This window comes from Diceros bicornis, chromosome 5 (genome assembly GCF_020826845.1).
Source record: "Diceros bicornis minor isolate mBicDic1 chromosome 5, mDicBic1.mat.cur, whole genome shotgun sequence".
NCBI lineage: Eukaryota > Metazoa > Chordata > Mammalia > Perissodactyla > Rhinocerotidae > Diceros > Diceros bicornis.
The window spans coordinates 25464798-25483525 of NC_080744.1; the positions used below are offsets into that span (position 1 = coordinate 25464798).

The window sequence follows — 18728 nt, forward strand, 5'->3', positions numbered from 1 at the left end:
GCCCCCACTCTACAGGGCTCTGTCCCAGGAGGAGAAGGAAACTGCCCATGACTGCTCACACCCAGCCCTCCCGTGCCCTGTGGGATGTGTACTCAGCTCCTCCTTTAGTCTCTCTCACTGTGTCATTAGGAACACCAAGTACACAATTGTGTCTGGTGCTCGGATGGAGGATTTCTGCAGCTGGAAGGAGGTTTTACGCCTAACGTGATGTCATTTTGCTCATCAGAGAGTAACAGTATCCCAGGCATCAAGGTGGAAGCACAGATCATGGCTGTTCCAGGCCTGGGACTGTGGTGAGTTCGCACTTTGTCCTGGTTTGGAGTGGTTGGCTCCTGAGACCTGCCTGTCTTGGAACAGCCGCATAGCACACATAAGGGTTGAAACTGCTTATTTGTACCAGTGGTTGCACATCCTCCCTTTTGGCTCTGGAGAATTCTTTTTGGTAGTGGTTTCTCTTTCAAATGTGAAATTCCCAGATCACCAAACCTACTGGGTCCTTAGTGGTACATACAAGTACCGTGTCCCATATAAGAATCTTTTTTATCTTAGATGTGCCAAGACACACTAGTGCTTCTGCCCTGGAGGAGAAAACAAAACAAAATACAACACAGTGGCACCATCCCTTGGGCTAGGAAGTGAACTTCGAGCATTTCTCATAATTTGTATTGTACTAGTGACTAGAAGAGGGAAGCTCTGGTTTTTGAGACACATGCTGCCCTTTCTGTGTCTAGTTAAATCATAGAAATTAATAATGATGATAATGATGATAGCTAATATTTACTGAGTCATGCTAAGTGCTGGGATTGAATCAGAGGTTTTGCATACATTAATCCACATGACAATAAAAAGTAGGTGTTAATACCAATATCATTCCCATTTTACAGATGAGGGAACTGGTGATCAGAGAGGCTAAATAAATTGTCCAAGGTCACGTACTGCTTCAACGTGGTAAAGCCAGGGTTCAATGCCAGATGTATCTCTCCAATCCCTGAGTCCACAGCCCTTATGTATCTGTTCATAGCTTACTCAACAGATATTTTCTAGGCTTCAGACACTATACAAGTGTGTCAAATAATAAAAGTTCTATATTTGTCAGCTAAATGAAGGATCAGTCAACGAGTGAATGAAGTATTTGATTTTAGAGCCTGGGGGTTTAACTAGAACATATGCCCTTCTAAGAGTTACTTCTTTACGTCTTTGCTCCTTGCCTTAGAAGGGAAGACAAACAAGCAAAATGCCCCAGATTGGCTATGCTAAATGATTTTTAATGATGATGCCATTTCTCCTATGAGGGGAGAACTCTGAAATGTTATCAAGAGAGACAAAGTTGGTGATCTGCTCTTGGTTCACAAACTGGACCTCATACCTGGGGGACAAGAAGAGACTGAAGAAAGAGGCAGACCATTCCAGACTGGTAGATGGCAGGTTTAATAAGCAAGGGAACTTACATATGAGACTTGTCTTGGGTGGCCACAAGAAAGTAGATCTCCGCACCCACCCGCCAGAATTTTAAGATTTTATATAGAGGCCTTAACTGAGTTCAATCACGTACACCATCTGGATGGTCTCCACAACAACACCTTACTCTCTCAATGCTGCGTCCTTGAAAATGGGTCCCAATGTGGGAATGCAGGCAGAGCATACATTCCAAGGCCAGAGGAGGAGAGGAGGAGCCTCCAAATGCCCTGGTCCAGCTCACAGGTCAACAGGTGGTCATGTCCTCTCGATGATCTCATCCAACACCTGACTAGATGGCACCTGTGGGAAAAGGCAATGAATGCTTCTGCCTTTGAAGTTGTAAAAAAGCTCATGGTAAAACTCAACCTCTTGTTTGGTTTGACTAATAACACCTTTATATATTTATTTTCCTCTGCAGAGAGAGATCTCTCCTAGTACCTGTGCCTCTGCCACTGCTGGGGTCCTAGTTAAAGGCTTTACATTCAGCGTTCAGTTGCCAAGAGAACAGGCCATCTCACCAGCTCAGAGGTAGGTGGAGGAGGTGATGTGCCACACCAAATGGCACAATTTGCCCTCACTCTGTACTCCATGATGTTGAACTATTATCAAATTAATGCAGAGTCTTTCTCCTGTTTCTGTCTGTAACATCTGTATCTGCACAGTTTGCTTGAGTGATGGCAGTTCAAGCCAAAGGCCAGGGCCAGCTTCATGGGTGTGAACGTTGTGCAGTCTCATAGGATCCCACGCTCAGAAGGTCCCATGCTTAGTTTACTGCTCTGCTGTTGCTGTCTTAAAATTCTAAATAAGTTTTGAACAAAAGGTTCTATATTTTCATTTTGCACTGGGCCCTGCAAATTGTGTAGACAGTCCTGCTAAAGGCCTGTACCTCCTGGGAGCTCAGGGACTGAGCATTCTTCTGCATTTGTTGATCACTCAACCCTGTTCAGAATAACAAGACAGCAGAGATCCTTATTACACAGCATTCTCTGAGGCATGTGGGAAATTCATTGTCCTCTGCTCTAAGCTTCACATTACCCTCATCACCATGGGACCATTTACTAACATCCTTGACATGCCTGACTTTGAGTAGGGAGTCTTCCTCAACAGAAGAAAGCTCCAGTATTTGCCCTTGGGGAGATTCCTTCACAAAAAACATTCACGTATCTGAAATCAGGACTCCTTTCTGTGATTTTTTTTCCCCAAACTCACAGATCATTTCCAGTCAGAGGATTCCCAGCAAAGTTACCAAACGTGTCTCCATCTCCATCAGCAGGAGCAGAAACAACAGCTGCTCCTGAGTGGACTTTTCTTGTGGAAGAAGACTCTGAGCTCAGAGGAACATCAGGCACCACTGGTTCTGATATTTTTCAACTTAATTTTTATTTTTTGTCTATAGTCACCACGCTGTACACTACCTCCTCGGAACTTATCGATCTTCTAATTGGAAGTTTGTAACTTTTTGACAACTTTTTGGTTCTGGCGTTAATATAACAATCTTCCCTGCTTTCGTCTTGACCGCCTATAGTCTATTCCCAACACAGCAGCCAGAGCGAGACTTTTAAATCAGACCATGTGATTCCTTTCTCAAAACCTCCTGTGACTCTCCATTTCACCCAGTCTTTGAACATGCTGGGCGCTTCCTATTTTAGGACTGGACTCTTCCTTCTGCCTGAAAAGCTCTTGCTCCAGACGTCCTCAAGGCTCACTCCCTCATCTTCTTCACGTGTTTGCTCAAACTTTATCCTCTCAGTAAACAGGCTGTGACCACCTTACCTAAAATTACAAGGGAACAGCCCTCCTATGGCCCACCCAGCACTCTCCATCCCTTTACCCTTCTTGATTCTTGTCTCTACACACTTGTCTTCTAATATACGATACAATTCACTTGTGCTTAATGCTCACTAGAATGGAATCTGCATAAAATGTGATCTGTGCATTTTGCTAACAGGTATATCGCAAGTGCCTAGAAGAGAGCCTGGCATAGAGTGGACACTCAATAAACACTGGCTGAATACCTTATTTAATCTGAGAACAAACATACTTTGTGCATTACAAAGGGACTGGACACATTGTCCCCCAAGACCACACACATTAATTCTACATTTACACCAGCTATATGCCAGCCACTGTGTTTGTGGATTTCACAGACTGAGAGGTAAGGGTAACTGATTCCCTGCAGGCCGGCCTTGGAGAGAGGAGGTTGGTTTCCTGTAGAGCTCCAGCCTGGTGCTTAAGTCAATCAATTTTGGAAGAATGCTGAGGTGACAGATCAGGACTGGAGGCCACAGTTTCCATCACTTTCCATTGCTATAATCACATAGTGTGGAGCCCAGCCCCTAGGCTGAGTAAGGCCTGGTGCTTCCCAATAATGCAGCTTAAAATCTTCAGGCTCAAGACTGGAATCTCTTTCTTAGAGTCTGACATTGGCCCTGCTAGATTGCTGTGTGGTGCCCCAGGATGTCGGGGTGTGTGCCGACGCTGGGGAAACCACACACCTGCTCCATCTCGTGGCTTTGTGAGTTTCCTCCAATAAACACTGTTCTAGAAGGTCTGGTATTTGTGCTGTTTACTTGACATATATTCTATCTCATTTTATTTTATTTTATTATTTATTTATTTATTTATTTTTAATTTTTTGTTTATTGCAGTAACATTGGTTTATAACATTGTAAAAATTTCAGGTGTACATCATTGTACTTCTATTTCTGCATAGATTACATCATGTTCACCACCAAAATACTAATTACAACCCATCACCACACACATGTACCGAATTATCCCTTTCGCCCTCCTCCCTCCCCCCTTCCCCTCTGCTAACCACCAATCCAATCTCTGTCCTTATGTGTTTGTTTATTGTTGTTATTATCTACTACTTAATGAAGGAAATCATACGGTATTTGACCTTCTCCCTCTGACTTATTTCACTTTGCATTGTACCCTCAATGTCCATCCATGTTGTCACAAATGGCTGGATTTCATCGTTTCTTATGGCTGAGTAGTATTCCATTGTGTATATATACCACAGCTTCTTTATCCATTCGTCCCTTGATGGGCACTTAGGTTGCTTCCAAGTCTTGGCTATTGTGAATAACGCTGCAATGAACACAGGGGTGCATGTACCTTTGCAAATTGCTGTTTTCAAGTTCTTTGGATAAATACCCAACAGTGGAATAGCTGGATCATATGGTAGTTCTATCCTTGATTTTTTGAGGAATCTCCACACTGTTTTCCATAGTGGCTGATTTTAAATGTCATAAAAACTTTCATAAGTGGTTTTTGTTTTTCCACATTTTTTGAGGAGAAAAATGAGGCTTAGATATGTTTTGTAACTTGCCTAAGGGCCTTGAGCTCAGAGCAGAAGAGTTTGAAAACCAAGAAATTCCTTCTGACACCAAGTTTGGCATTCGTGCTATTGTATTATCAGAACCTCCAGTTCTACATGCAGTGGGATAGTAGTTTCAAATGTCATCTGACATAGTTTCCTCATTTAAAATTCATGTTTTTCCCCTATAACCCTTTTGACATATATTCTGGGGATGAAACTTATTGATCCAGGAAAGAGAGATTGCCAAATAATTCCGTGAGACCAAAGATTCAAATTCTTGACTTTGAGTTTAGACTTAAAATAGACTTAAAAAGTCTTAAGAGGAGAAGATATCCTAAAAGTGAAAGCATTTTTGAGTTGCAAAAGCCAGGCACCCGATTATTTTTTCTTTTGAAAATTTGTCAAGAGCACAGCCTGAAGTTTCAGGGCAGTTTTTATCATGAATCGCTGAGCTAGTAATGATGATCAAAAACACAAGATAAGTTGGCTATCCAGTGCAAAAGAAACTTTTGTCTGTTTTTGTCTGGAACTCTGAGAGGATCTAGCTTTGCAAAATGATATACTCCAATGTATTTCTGCCACAGTAGAGTAGAAATAGCACTATAGTCTATTGAAATAGTTTCCCAAAAATATCTGGTAATATTTTGCTTGCCTGAAGGAGTTCATGGAAGGTAGCTGGGAATTGAGAACTGCTGTGCCAGCCGAGGGGACTTCATTAAGGAAGGTACATGGCACATAGACCAAGTGAAGGATACGGTTGAATCTCAGAGGACCAACAACTCCAGCAAGAAAGGAGTTGGGAGTCAAGCTAGCTGGGAGGGACTGAAGATCTTGCATGCTGAGTCTTAGAGAAATTCCTAGAAGCTGCCACACGACACTTATATTTCATTGACCAGAACTTAGTTCATGGCCATATCTAACTGCAAGGAAGTCTGGGCAATACAGATTTTACTCTGAGGCAGAATAAAGGAAGAAAAGAGAGCAGAATATATTTTGAGGGAAAAATAGCAGGTTGCATCCACACAAGATGAAGAAGAAACGGATGATTTTCTGAACATTATGCTAAAAAGACAGACTTTATGGAGAGCTATAAGTCATAAACTATACTCATCAAAAACACTGAAGCTAAATAAATGACACAAAAGCAATTTGCAAGAAGAACTTGATAAAATAAGTGGCAGATTTCAACAGTCCTCTTTCAGAATGTGACAGATTTAATAGAATACAAAGCAAGGGCATAAAAGAATTGAATGAAACCATCAAAAAAGTTGAGCACATAGATACACACACACATATAAATTCACAGCTTTCAAGTAAAATTAATTATGATTATGTACTCGGCCTCAAAGTAAACTTTAAAATTTTTGAAAAGTAGAGCTTTTATAGACATATTCTCTGATCATAATCCAATTAACATAAAGATATAAAAAGGTGAAAAATGTTAACTCTTTTGAAATGAAGAAATTAATTTCTAGATAAACATTGGTGCAGAGACAGGAGAAAGTAACTAAGGATGACAAAAGCAAAGAAAAAGAATAGTTCACAGCAAAACTCTTGGGACAGAGTGGAAAGCATATTCAGAGGAGAATTATTAGTCTTAAATGCCTTTTCTGAGACATAAATAGCACAATTGAGAAAAGTTTCCCCTTTCCTAATCCTTATAATTTGGTAAGATTTGGTAGGTGGTGCATCTGATGAGGATGGAGCTCTGAGTGTTTTATGGAACTTCTTGTTAGTAGAAGCTCTGGTCATTGGCAGCAACTGCTGGGAGCTGGGATTAGCATCACCGGAAACCTTCATGGACGTCCCGCCAGGGTGAACACACTGGGTTTAACACGCTCTAGTGTGTTGGAAGTTGTCACCTCTGATAATATTTTCTTATTACATCATCATACCCTTAAAATCAACTCGTTCAGTTCTGAACCCCTGGATTGTGTCTTTTAGGATAATGTATAATGATACATTTTCAGTGAAGTAAGTGATTCTAGGAAAAGAAAATAGAAATCTATGTACTCATAAATTGGGAAGGGGTTGGTAAGGTAGGTGAGAAGAACTAGGTTTTTATGTTTTAAATTTTAAGTTAATGGATTTCTTTAAACTATCTGAGTCATGTTCATCTGTTTTGGAATTTGCTTACATTCTTGACCTTAAGAAGACCCAAAAGTTAATCTTCAGACTCCGAGTTCTCTGTACTAAGGAAGAGATTTGGGGATTTGAGTAGGTATTTGTTCCTTCAGTAATTCGACTGGATTAAGCAATGATTTTTTTCCTATCATGAATGGTTTCCTTGTGAAACTATTTTCAACATTGAAATCAGTGTGTGGTGACATGATGTTAAATGCTACAGAAAGGTTATAAGAAATCTGATATAAACATTGTTGTCTGGTTATGTAACAATACAGAGATCGAGTTCATAAACGCAAAATAAAAATGTCCTGACAAGCAGTCATTAACAAGGATGCTTGCTTTGGTAACAGTTCGGGAAACTTGAAATTCAAGATACATTATGATATTTATAAATACAAGGTAAAAATTCTTTCAGCCTAATCTGTAAGAGTAGAGCCTTTGCTTGACTCAAAGTCAGATGGAAGTAAGTCAGTTTTTCACGTCAAATTTCATTTTGTCTGAATATGGAAGTTATTGTAGTCAGTGCTGTAGGTTCTGAATGGTGTCAAGAGCTTTTGGTCTGGACACAGCTGTGCTGACCCTTACTAACCTTCCAGCAAATGGCTGTGGGTGCTAATTAGCCTGTGAGGATTCTGGGGCAATTTAGAGAAATAATCTGTTTCCTTTTTCAATGTGCTGTTGCTTAGGAGGATCCGAATGTTGAAATGTTAAGGTCAGCTTTTACGTTGTATTGTAATTTCTGGAATATTGTTATTTGACAGCTTTACTGAAACAAGATTATTATTTTTCTAGAGATTTTGGAGGAAAATCTGATGAAACTGGTATCTGAGAGTACTGATTAGGGCTTGCCAATTTCACTAGTAGAACAGGAAAACTTGTTTACAATTATTTTTATATAAAGCTCAATTTGAGTATTTCTTATAAAATTCTTTCCCTGACAGTGAAATTTGTTATTATCTAGCCTGGAAATGGCAAAGTTTCAGTAAATTTCACAATTTAACAAAGTAAAAACAAACAAAAGTGGAAGGAGAGGAGGAGGGAATTGGCAGATAATATAGAAAAAGTATTATATTCTTCTGACTGGCAGAGACACTCAGACTTGAGGTAAATCCAGGTAAGATCCAAAGATTAAATTTTCCTGAGATTCCACCCTGAATCTCTTTAGGAGGCATTCCTGTGCAGTAGAGAGCTTGTGACTGTGTGAAAAGGGCCTCACAAGGATGTTGAGTTACAAATTGCTAGTTATTGAGTGGCAAAGAAACAGCCAAATTTAGATAGTTTTTTTTTTTTTCAGTACAGTTTTGTTGACTGGGAGCATCTTATTTTTCCAAAATCATTCTGAGATCATTCTGGGACTGAGATAGCTGCTCAGTTATTGACCCCATCCTATAGATGCGGAACCAGTGGAGGAGAAAAAACAAGTTCCATGTTCAAAGACAGTCTTTGCTGGTGTTTATGTAGAACTTCCCCCTCTTCCTCAGTTTCAACTGTTCTGAGGTGAGACACCACCACGCTCAGGGCTCTTATAGACCTTCTGTGTTCCTTTTCCCCAAAAAATTGAAAAGGGGAAAAGTCACTAAAAATCTGACTTGCCATAATAAGAGAAGCTTCATTATGGCCCTCTCATTCAATTCCTTCCTTTAAAAAATTATCAAATTAGCAGTTAGGGCTCTCTCTTGACTCTATTTTATGGAAGTCTATTTAAGATGCTGCTTGAATAATTGTGGCCGATAATAGTGTTCTTTCTGTTTCCCGTTGTGTGTTCACTTTTGCTCCAATAGCCACAATAAAACACACAAAATAAGTAATTTGTGCATCAATCTCTTTTATTTCTTTCCTCACAGTATCTGTAAGATTCTTGAGCTGAATGGGACTGACCCCTGTATCTTTGCAACTCACAGCACAGTTATATCATTTATGAGACTTCCATGTTTATGAATCTGGGATGATAGGGAACTTTTTAGTTAAAACTTCCTTCTCCTGTAGCATATTTTCTCCTATTCACCTAGTCAAAAAGCTGGGTCTACTACTCTGTATTTTTTAACTACGTGGAGCCACTCAGTCACAAAAAGAAATCATGTTCTTTTGCTATAAAGTTCAAATGAGAAAATATAAGGAAAGAACAGAAAGGTGGAAGCAACGAAGCCTGTGGACCAAGAAGTCCTCCTGTGTTGGACATTCCATCTTAAAATTTTATGCAAAGTGGTTATTTCTAATTGAATGTACAATATAAATAAATCTATATTCTTACTATTTGTAGCTGTACACTGCTCCTGATACATTCCTAAATGATAAAATGATGGATTGCAGGTTATAGATACAAACACTATTGCATATGCAATGGCCAAGACATAAAACCCCCGACCTTATGTGGCCTGTTAGGATTTTACTGATGTTCACAAAAGTGTCATGGGATCTATAATTCTGCATAGTGGAGGGATCTGATTTGAGCTTGAATTTCAATTAGTAACTAACCCAGCCCACTAACAAGCATTACCAGAGCAGAGAAGAGAGAAGCAGAACAAACAGCCAGACTCAGGACACAGTCTCTGCTGGCAGAGGAAGGAGCAGAGCTGTGGAACAGTGCCACTGGTCCTGGGTGGTAAGAAACGCAGGTGAGGACATTTTGCAAAGTAATTAGAGGGAAGCACAGCCTCTAAAACAATAAAGAATTGATATTATGACTTTGAGAAAGTGTATAAGCAAACACCAGAAACATTCTGGAGTTTCATAAGGGTCCTTGAACCAGGGAGTGACCTCCCACTGCAAACTGTCTTGGGACAAGAGTATTACAGGACAAAGAGAGGCACTGCAGGACCTAGAAGAAGATAAGCCTATGTTATATTAAAGTAGACACTACTTTCTTTGCCATTAAACTAAATGTTTTCACCAATATCTTAGCAGGGAGATTAAAACTTAATATGTAAGTTTCATTTAATTGTCTTAAATTGTGCCTAATTCACTTGTTTCATAAAAGTATATAGCAGGGTGCCTATCCATATTGGGTTAGTTCTATTATGCAGCAAGAAAATCTCAGAAAACCATTATATATTCACTTGAGGCCATAGTGTTGGTGACCTCTCTTAGAAAAGTGGCATAGGTCACCTTAGGGAGTCTCATTTGGGGGATAAATATCCTTGAGTCACTGAAAGTAGCCAGGGTTGGAAAGAGGCTGCAGGATCCTCAGGCGGTACTAAGTGCATCTGTCCTTAAGAGGGTTGGTGCATAACCCTACTGTCACTCTGGAGAAAGTGAGTAGAAAATCAGACCCAAAGGGTCTGAGACATGCACACAAAAGATATTTACCACTTAGGTATGGATCCCAGAAGATCCATAAAAGGGGATGTTGTTTTGGAGCCACGATATGAATGCCAGAACCACTCTGAACCCAGCATTGTTTGCTTATCTGGGACTCGGGTGGTGGCTGTGTGTCTATGAAGGAGACGAGTGCAGAGTTCTGCAACTTTGGGAGCCCAGGCACGAGGCACCCATGGCCAAGCTGACACTAAAGGAGTGGGGTCACCAGTCAAGGGCAGGATTGGCAGTGGTGCAGCACTCCCTCTCAGACTGTGGGGGAGACTGGGTGTCAGCAAGAAACAAGGAAGGAGTCAACTGGGACGGTCCACAGCTTGGGCGTGGAAGTGGGACTAATCCTTTCCGAGCTGCCTAAGTCTCCCAGATTCTTAGACAGGTCAGGGGTGGGCGTGGGGAAGGGCTCAAGAAGCAGATAATGAACTTCCTAGTTACTTGGCAGGTAGTGGCTCTAACAACTACTTGGAAAAATAATGGAGACGTGAGAGCATTTGTATCCTGGGTTTGCAGACCAGGTATACGCATAATGTTTTCATTCAATAGGGTGTATTCAGGTCTTTTAATTAGACTTTTTTTTTTTTTAAGTCCTACAATAAGAATCTCTCTATACATTGTGATAAATTGATATCCAGATCTCATGGATATTAAAGACTACTGCAGTCAATATTTTAGGAGGAAAAACTAGGTAAGGAGCCTCTCATAAAATGTTCTTTTATAAAGCACTTATTCTTTTTTTTCCTCCATTGGTAAATGCTATATGTTACAGTCACATATAAAACAAATAATGGTTCCACATTTCATAGGAATTATTTGTGACAGTTGCACTAAACGGAAAATCATTCCGTAATGAAAGACTAATGGATTTTGACTGGGAGGCAGTAAAGGATGAGAGCTTGTATTCTCAGGAAAGACATGTTTAAGAGTTTTTTCCCCTGAATCCATTTTCCTTTAAGGAAAGTTTCCACAGTAAAGAAAATAAAAGTTAAAAACATCACCTTTTCTCATTCATTTCAGAATTTTCCTTGCAGGAAGAGATGCAGAGACAGTGAACTAAGCCTCATACCGTGCTCCCCGCAGCAGGAGTGTGTGGCAGCGCAGGCTGCAGGTTTGGGTACAGACTGAAAGCGTCGGGGGAGCGCTGTGTGTCCACGGCACAGAAGTAGGTGGCAGAGAGGCCCCGCTGGGTGGCCGCGATGTGCAGGGTGCTGCGACGGGCTTTGGTGTCAAGAGAGGCTGTGAATCGTCCCTCCTGCTTCACTATTCCGTTTGACACCAATAAAAACAGGGATTCCAGGCTTTTCCCCACATCCTGTCTGTACCAGTGCAGTCTGTCTGAAGTCGTGCCTGAGTAACTGCAGTAGAGAGTGCAGTCTTCTCCCTCCTGAGTGCTCAGGGACGGAGGGCTTTGCTCCACTCTCACTTCTCCATTGAACCCTGTCCAAAGAGAACATTCCAGAAGGAGGAGTTCACTGGTTATCCCTGTAATCCAGTTCCTCCCCAGGGAGCCTCACAGGAATCACACTGAACCTTGTCTCCACCCCTGAACATTGTATTACAATTCCCTCTCCAATAACCCTCAACTCACGGTCTAGTTGAAGCCACAGAATCGCTGCTAGTAGCTTCTTCATTTTTTTTTCTGTCCAGTTCACATAAGACTCAGATTTAGGTGCCTTGAAAGCTGGCCAGGGATCTCCAAAGACGGTAGTTTCTTCTTTCTCTACAGAAACACGATTTCAACAGATGTCCCAACCAATTAGAATCACCTCATGCGGTTCACTCAGTTCCTCCCTTCTTTTGAAAGAAAAAAAAAACAAAAAAAAGCTTTGGACCGAAGATGTTTTTTGTTTTTTTTTGTTTTTTTTTTGTTTTTTTTGTGAATGGAAACAGTGCCCCCTTCAGGGTATTTGGAGAAATTACTGAGACAGTAACCCATAGACTCGTGTACGCAAGTAAACTGGCTTTCTGTAAGCCAGAGAGGTGTTCTTAAAAATTTCTTATCAAATGAATCCTTAAAAATCTGATTGATTTAGTCAGAACATTTGTCAAGTGACAAAAAATGTCATTCAAATAAAGTTAGGCAAGAAATTGGCTCCTATAACCTTGGCAAGTGCAGAAGTGTATGTAGACTTCAGGCGTCCAGGGTGCCTGTGAACTGAATCCTGCAAGGACTCTCCTTTCATTCCACTTGTCTCTATATCAGCTTTATGCACGCGGCCACAAAACGGGAGACATGCTTGCAAACATTTTCTAGCTGCAAAATTTCTTTTCTAGCTAGCTGATTTCTTTCCCAACGCAAATTAAAACATTCCGAAATAGGGCTTTGCTTACTTTAGTCTGAGTCAGGTTTTCCTCCAGGGGGTCAGTTTGTGACGGCAGCAGGGAGTCTGTGGCTCAGCTGGGTCAGGCGTCCACCTCTGGGTCATTCAGGGGTATCTGAGGTGGATGTGTAGGTAAGATGGCGGCTTCCCTTCAGACGTGGTTCGAGTTTATCTTTTACCAGGAGGGAGTTGCTGTTCTGAGAGGACAAAATAGCAGATGCCCCCCACAGTAGTGCTGTCTCAACCGTGTGGACTATTGGTGGGGGGAGATGAGGAGAGTGGGAAGGCTTTTGTTTCTTTAGGACTCCCCTAAACACGAGTAGCTACTTCTGATGAACTGGGTTAGTTTGTGAATCGTCTTGCCTTCTTACAGGTCGTGTATTCAGCCTGTAACAATAGGAATGGAATTTGTTGTTTTAAAGATGGGAACATAGCAGAGTTGAGACATGGTACTTGGTGTATGTGCAGTATCTGTGTGCTGGGTATGTGGGGAAGGTGGAAGAGGCAGAATTCAGGATTTTTTCCCTTCTGTTTTGAAGCAGACTTTGGAATTATAAAATAATATACATTTAAGAAACTTTAGAAGTTCAAATGAAAAGGTTATATATTTCTAAAAATCATTCATTTCATCAAGATCTATTTACACAAAGTATTAACTGATGAATCAAAAAATTCCTTTCTTAGACAGGGTTATGTCACCTTTCTCGTTCCTAGTGTATATTTGTTCTTCCTTTTTTTTCTTATCACCTTTCTCATTCTTGATGTTGTGTATTTGTGTTTTCTCAATAAATTTTCTTGAACTCTTGGCTTTATTTATAAATTCTAATTTTTGTTTTGTTTTTAAATCAATTCCTACTTTTATTATTAGACTTTTCTCTTCTTTATGTTGGCTGACTGCTTATTATTACTATCCTTTAGTTCCTTGAATTGAAGATTTGGCTCCTTTATTTGACTCTTTATTAATAAATGTCTTCAAGGCTATATATTTTCTTTTGAGTATTGCTTTGAACAAATCCATAGATTTTTATACATAGTTCTAACATTACTGTTGATTTTTAATGACCTGCAGTTTTAACTTTTAGTTCTTTGACTTGGAAATTATTATATCATAAGTGGTTAATTCATTTTCAACTCACTTATTGGTTGTCTGTTAATTATTAATTTCTAGCTTTATTGCATTGTTTTCAGAGAATGTGTCCTTTATGAATCTTTCCTATTGCTTCTTTGAGTCATAATACACACTCATCTTTTGGTAAATGTTCCAAGCTGTCTCTCTCTCTGTATGTATAATATAATATATATTTTTCATCTTCTTTCTCTTTCCGTCTCTGAGAAAGTATTGTAAAGGAAATTAAAATATCCCATAATTAATATATTGTCAAATTATTCTTGTATTTCCAACAAATTTTGCTGTATATTTTTCTGATGAAATATTGTTTTTGAATAAAAGTAGGCTCATTCATTCACTCATCCATCCATTTATGAATTCAACAAATAATTACTGAGAATCGCCTGTGCTCCAGATCCCAGGCTGAACTCTTAGGCTATGGCAATGAGCCAGACAGACACAGTTCCTGATGTCATGGAACGTGCAATCTATTAGAGAAGGCAACATTAACACTCATTCAATGATTGCCACTAAGTGTGGAGGATATAGTGACAGGAGAAGTACAGGATGCCACAGGAGATTTAGTGGGTGGTTATACCTGAATCAAGGGGGCTAGGAAAGGTGTGCCTGAAGAAATAACATTTAAGTTGAAATAGGCACATTTTAGGATCTGAAAGCAGACAATATCAGTCAGCATTCTAGCAGGAAACTCGTGCACACAAAAAACTGCAAAATTTGAGGAGAGTTTACTATGGCACTAGTTATGAAAGTATAAGCAGGGTGTAGGGAACATATAAGGGATGATGCAGTACTGTGGAACTAGCATCACTCCAGCTTAAACGGAAGGGAGAGAGTGATTACTGGAACCTGGAGTTAGAGAGGCTGTTTGGAAAGGCTGTATTGAAGAGCTGGCCTTGTCATAGAGGGTCAATGTCAGCCTATGTCAATCCCACAGAGAGGAAGCTGAGAAAATATATACCCTGATCATATGCTCCTCCTTCCCTCTGATCTGTGGGTACTTCCCTGGGGCCAAAACCAACTAAAATCCAGAAGGCAAGAGAGCCCATTGATGCAGTCCCTACAGGTCAGCCACCTGGGGCACAGGGCAGGGTGCAGAAGGATGGAGAGAGGACCTGGAAGGGCAAACAGGAGATATTAGGTACACAGTCCAATAAGTGTGAAGATGAGAGATGGGATATGAGGCCAGAGAAATAAGCTGGAGCGAGGAAGGGTTTGTGAGCCTTGGTGATGATTTTGGATTTTGTCCTATGGGAAATAGGAAGTCATTGACTAATTTAAGCAAGAGAGTGAAATGATCACATTTGCATTTTTAAGTGATAACTCTGGCTATAGCAAAGATACTTTGGAAGAGATGATGGTTTCCCTCACTAGGATGGGGATACTGGAGGAGGAGGACTTATAGTGGTGAGATATTGAGCTCAATTTGGGGTATATTGAGGTTGAAGCATCCAGTTGGGTCTGTGCTGAGAAGAGTCTTGGCTAGAGATAAATATTTGTTGGTATAGAACAGTTAAATGGTGTTGGAGGTTTAGGAGTTGATGAAGTGGCCTAGAATCTGTGTGTAGCACAAAAGAGGAATTAGGAACTCCAAAATTCAATAAATTGGTAGCTGAGGTATAGCCTTCAAAGGAAGAAGATAGTAGGGATGGCTAGGGAGGTAGGAGAAAAACCTGGAGAATTGTGAGAGGAAGAAGTCATGCTTTTGAATTATTTAATGACATGTGTACTCCTGGCATGCCCTAGATGAGTCAGGATAGGCTCCTGTATCCAGGATATCAGGATGAGACTAGTGAGGTCATTTCAAGTAAGAGAGAATTTCATGCTGACATTTGATAGACATTTTTCATCCCCAGGAGTGACTTTGGCCTAGAAATTTGAAATCCTTCAAGGAGGGTGTGGATGAGAGGAATCCTTTCTTCTTGCAAGATCTCTGTGTCTGAAGATTCTATTTTTGTGAAGATGTTTCTCACAGCTAGAATGTGCCATGTGGTTGTGGAGAAAGGTACACAATCTGTGGGATTTGACACTCTTACTATACATGAATAATTTATTTCTGTTTGCCTTCATGGCTAAATTCAGATTATTAAAAAAGATTAGGAATGTTTCAAGACATTTGGTCCATTAGATTTGCACTGACAAGAAAATCTTTAAATGTCAGGGTATCAAATTAAATAAATAATGGCCAGTTACCTTTCTGTCCAAGCTAAATGTATACGGAACCAAGATTTTGTAGTTTAGGTATCAGGAAGTAATTATCTGATTCAGAGCCACAATGGCCTTAAATGTGCTAAGAAACAAAAATCTAATGCAAATAAGGAGTGAGTCTGTGTCCAAGTTTTGTTAAATTTCTTAGGGAGAGAATCTTTAATAAAAAGAGCTGATTCCACGAGTGCTTGTGGGAAAAAGATATAAATGTACTGATAGCAAAATAAAATATTGGTAGAATTGATACAGGAATGTGGGGTTAGTTTTTCTTCCAGGCTGCGAACTTATAATGCCTCTTCCATCTCTGTAGGTTAATCTCCAACACACAGGAGTATAAATCATCTGAGCCTTTTCTCAGTTATGGATTGCCAGCTAAATATGCTGTGACAACAAAGTTACATTCCCCAAGAGCGTCAGATAAGTGCTTACTAGGAAATGCTCTTGCATGATAGAGAAAAACGATCTAGCAATCATCATTTTTTTCCCCCAAGATTGGGACTACTTTCTCTTTTACAGTGTTATTAATGAATGAGCATGGCATTTAAAACTGCCTTTCCCAAAATAATGATACATGTGCAAATGACTCTGTGTCATGCAAGAGCTCAATCTCTGTTGTTTCTTTCTTTTTTATTTTTTTTAAATTTTCTTTAATTTTTTGTTTATTGCAGTAACATTGGTTTATAACATTGTAAAAATTTCAGGTGTACATCATTGTACTTCTATTTCTGCATAGATTACATCATGTTCACCACCAAAATACTAATTACAACACATCACCACACACATGTTGTTTCTAACTCATCAGTAGCTATTCTTCTAAGCCAGAAATGTCAACAGGCCTTAGGAAATTTATCAAGTGTATTGAAACTTAACACTCTTTTCTTCAAATTTCCTGCTGATTTTCCTCAAACCTCATTACTGAACGAAGACTGGCTGAGACTGAATTGGTAATGTTTAGAGCCGTCTAATGCAGTTTTCTTCAAACTAGGGAATAAATATGTATTTTAAGGGAATCAATTTCTAGATCCTCAACTTCTTTATGTACCCTTTTCCTAAAAATGATCTGCCTGAGAACTTGACTGTGGTTCTCATTTCCTGTTTCTCATTTCAAAACTGTCCTTCTTCAACTTTACACAGGAAGGAATCTTTCTTTGTAGCATTGCTCTGTGGTTTAAAACCCTCTATGGCATTAAGAAAAGGAGTATTTGTTTTTATTGGTGTCAGAGAAGCCTCCTTTAATCAAGCATTATAGATCTGACCCCAGTCATTTTATTAAGAAATGCATTTCCAAAAAACTTTTTACCTTTTATGTTAAAAACCTTTTAAAAATTATAATATATTTAATTTGTTTTCATCAAATGCACATTATTAATAATTGTATTTACAATTCAATCTGGAAAAAAATAACTTTTAACAATTAGAGATATATGGTCAGAGGAAATAAAAGAATAATTTCATTTGCATCCATGTTTTTGCCGCAGACATTTTGGGTGATCAGTTGAAGACTTTTAAAGAAAAATATATTAAATTCTGCAGGAGAAGTTGAATGGAAATAAGATTTTAAGGAAAGAAAGGAGCAGTATAAAATCTTTAATTTTTAATGAAGAGTTTTCATGAATTTTAATTAGATGTTGATGGGTATCAAATCACTTTGGTATTAAGATTTCATTGCATATATTTAAAAGCTGTTATATGAGTTTTATTTGAAAACGTCAATATTTATAATACAGTGGAATTATAACCTTTACAGCTATTTAAACATTTAAAGTAATGACAAAATATTTTAGAAGTCATCTTAAAAATGTATAAAGGCGTTATAGTTTTCCAAAGTCTGACTGTCATTGATCTAATGACTGGTTGGCTACAATCATGAACATGCTTTGATGACAATGCAGAATTACTGCCAATGTATGTTTGTGTTTAATCCTCTACTCGTTCTTTGAATTTGTATCTTTTACAGACGGATGGAAAATATCAGTCATTGAAATTCATGCAACTTCTCGAAGGTTTCCCCTCAAATTTGAATCCGAATGAAGCAAGATAGAACAAAGGACTTTTAGATCTGATGTCACTTACTTTTCTGAATTTGCAGATGTTCTGTACAAGAAATTACCAAACAGCATAATTCTGAGATACTGTGGAGAAAATTATCTGCCTCAGCCTCCCCACTAAGCAGAAAGTGTTTCCTTCTGTTGCTGTAGTCAATGGAAAGTGCTGATTCCTGGTGTCACAGAGAGAATGAACCTGCCAGAGAGATGAGGCAAAGAGCTCCAGTTCAGAGAGTGAGGGTGTTAAAGCTCTGTGCTGCCGGTTTTGTTAACAACCAAAGCAGGCTGCAAGTGTTAGCAAAACATGTTAGTAGGAAGCAAAATGTCCATAGGGATTAACTAATGAAGGCTGAATACACAATGGTTCTGCTCTGACCAAGTTCTTAAGTAAAGACTAAGAGTACTATAGGCACATGTGGTATTGTAATTTGTAATAAGAAATATATATTTGGTCTTTGTCCTTGTTTTCGTCATAAAGTGCCTAAAACTTTTGGAATTTCCTGTGTTGAGAGAGCTGGAAATGTTTCTTTTGTTACGTTCATAAGGTGACTTTTGGACCACATTCAAGGATAGAGGTGGGTTGCCAGGGGAACCAACCATGTGATTGGAGGGTTGGAACATTCAGTCCCACCCTCCTGACCTCTGGGAAGGGGAGAAGGGCTGGAGGTTGAATCAATCACCAATGGCTATTGATTTAATCAATCATGCTTATGTAATAAAGCCTCCATAAAAAACCACAATGGACAGAGTTCAGAGAGCTTCAGGGTTGGTGAACATGGGGAAATTCGGACATAGTGGTGCACTCA

At 39.4% G+C, this 18728-nt stretch overlaps 1 protein-coding gene and 1 gene segment (V, D, J or C); both read right to left on the reverse strand.

The window, feature by feature from the left end:
* Window positions 1-18728, reverse strand: part of LOC131405801 (M1-specific T cell receptor alpha chain-like) — a 584807-nt gene that overhangs the window by 325787 nt on the left and 240292 nt on the right. The gene's annotated exons all lie outside the window — the stretch shown is intronic.
* On the reverse strand, window positions 10612-12033 carry LOC131405800 (T cell receptor alpha variable 39-like). The segment is given in 2 exon segments: window positions 10612-11656; window positions 11808-12033. Coding segments are annotated over 2 exon segments (420 nt in total).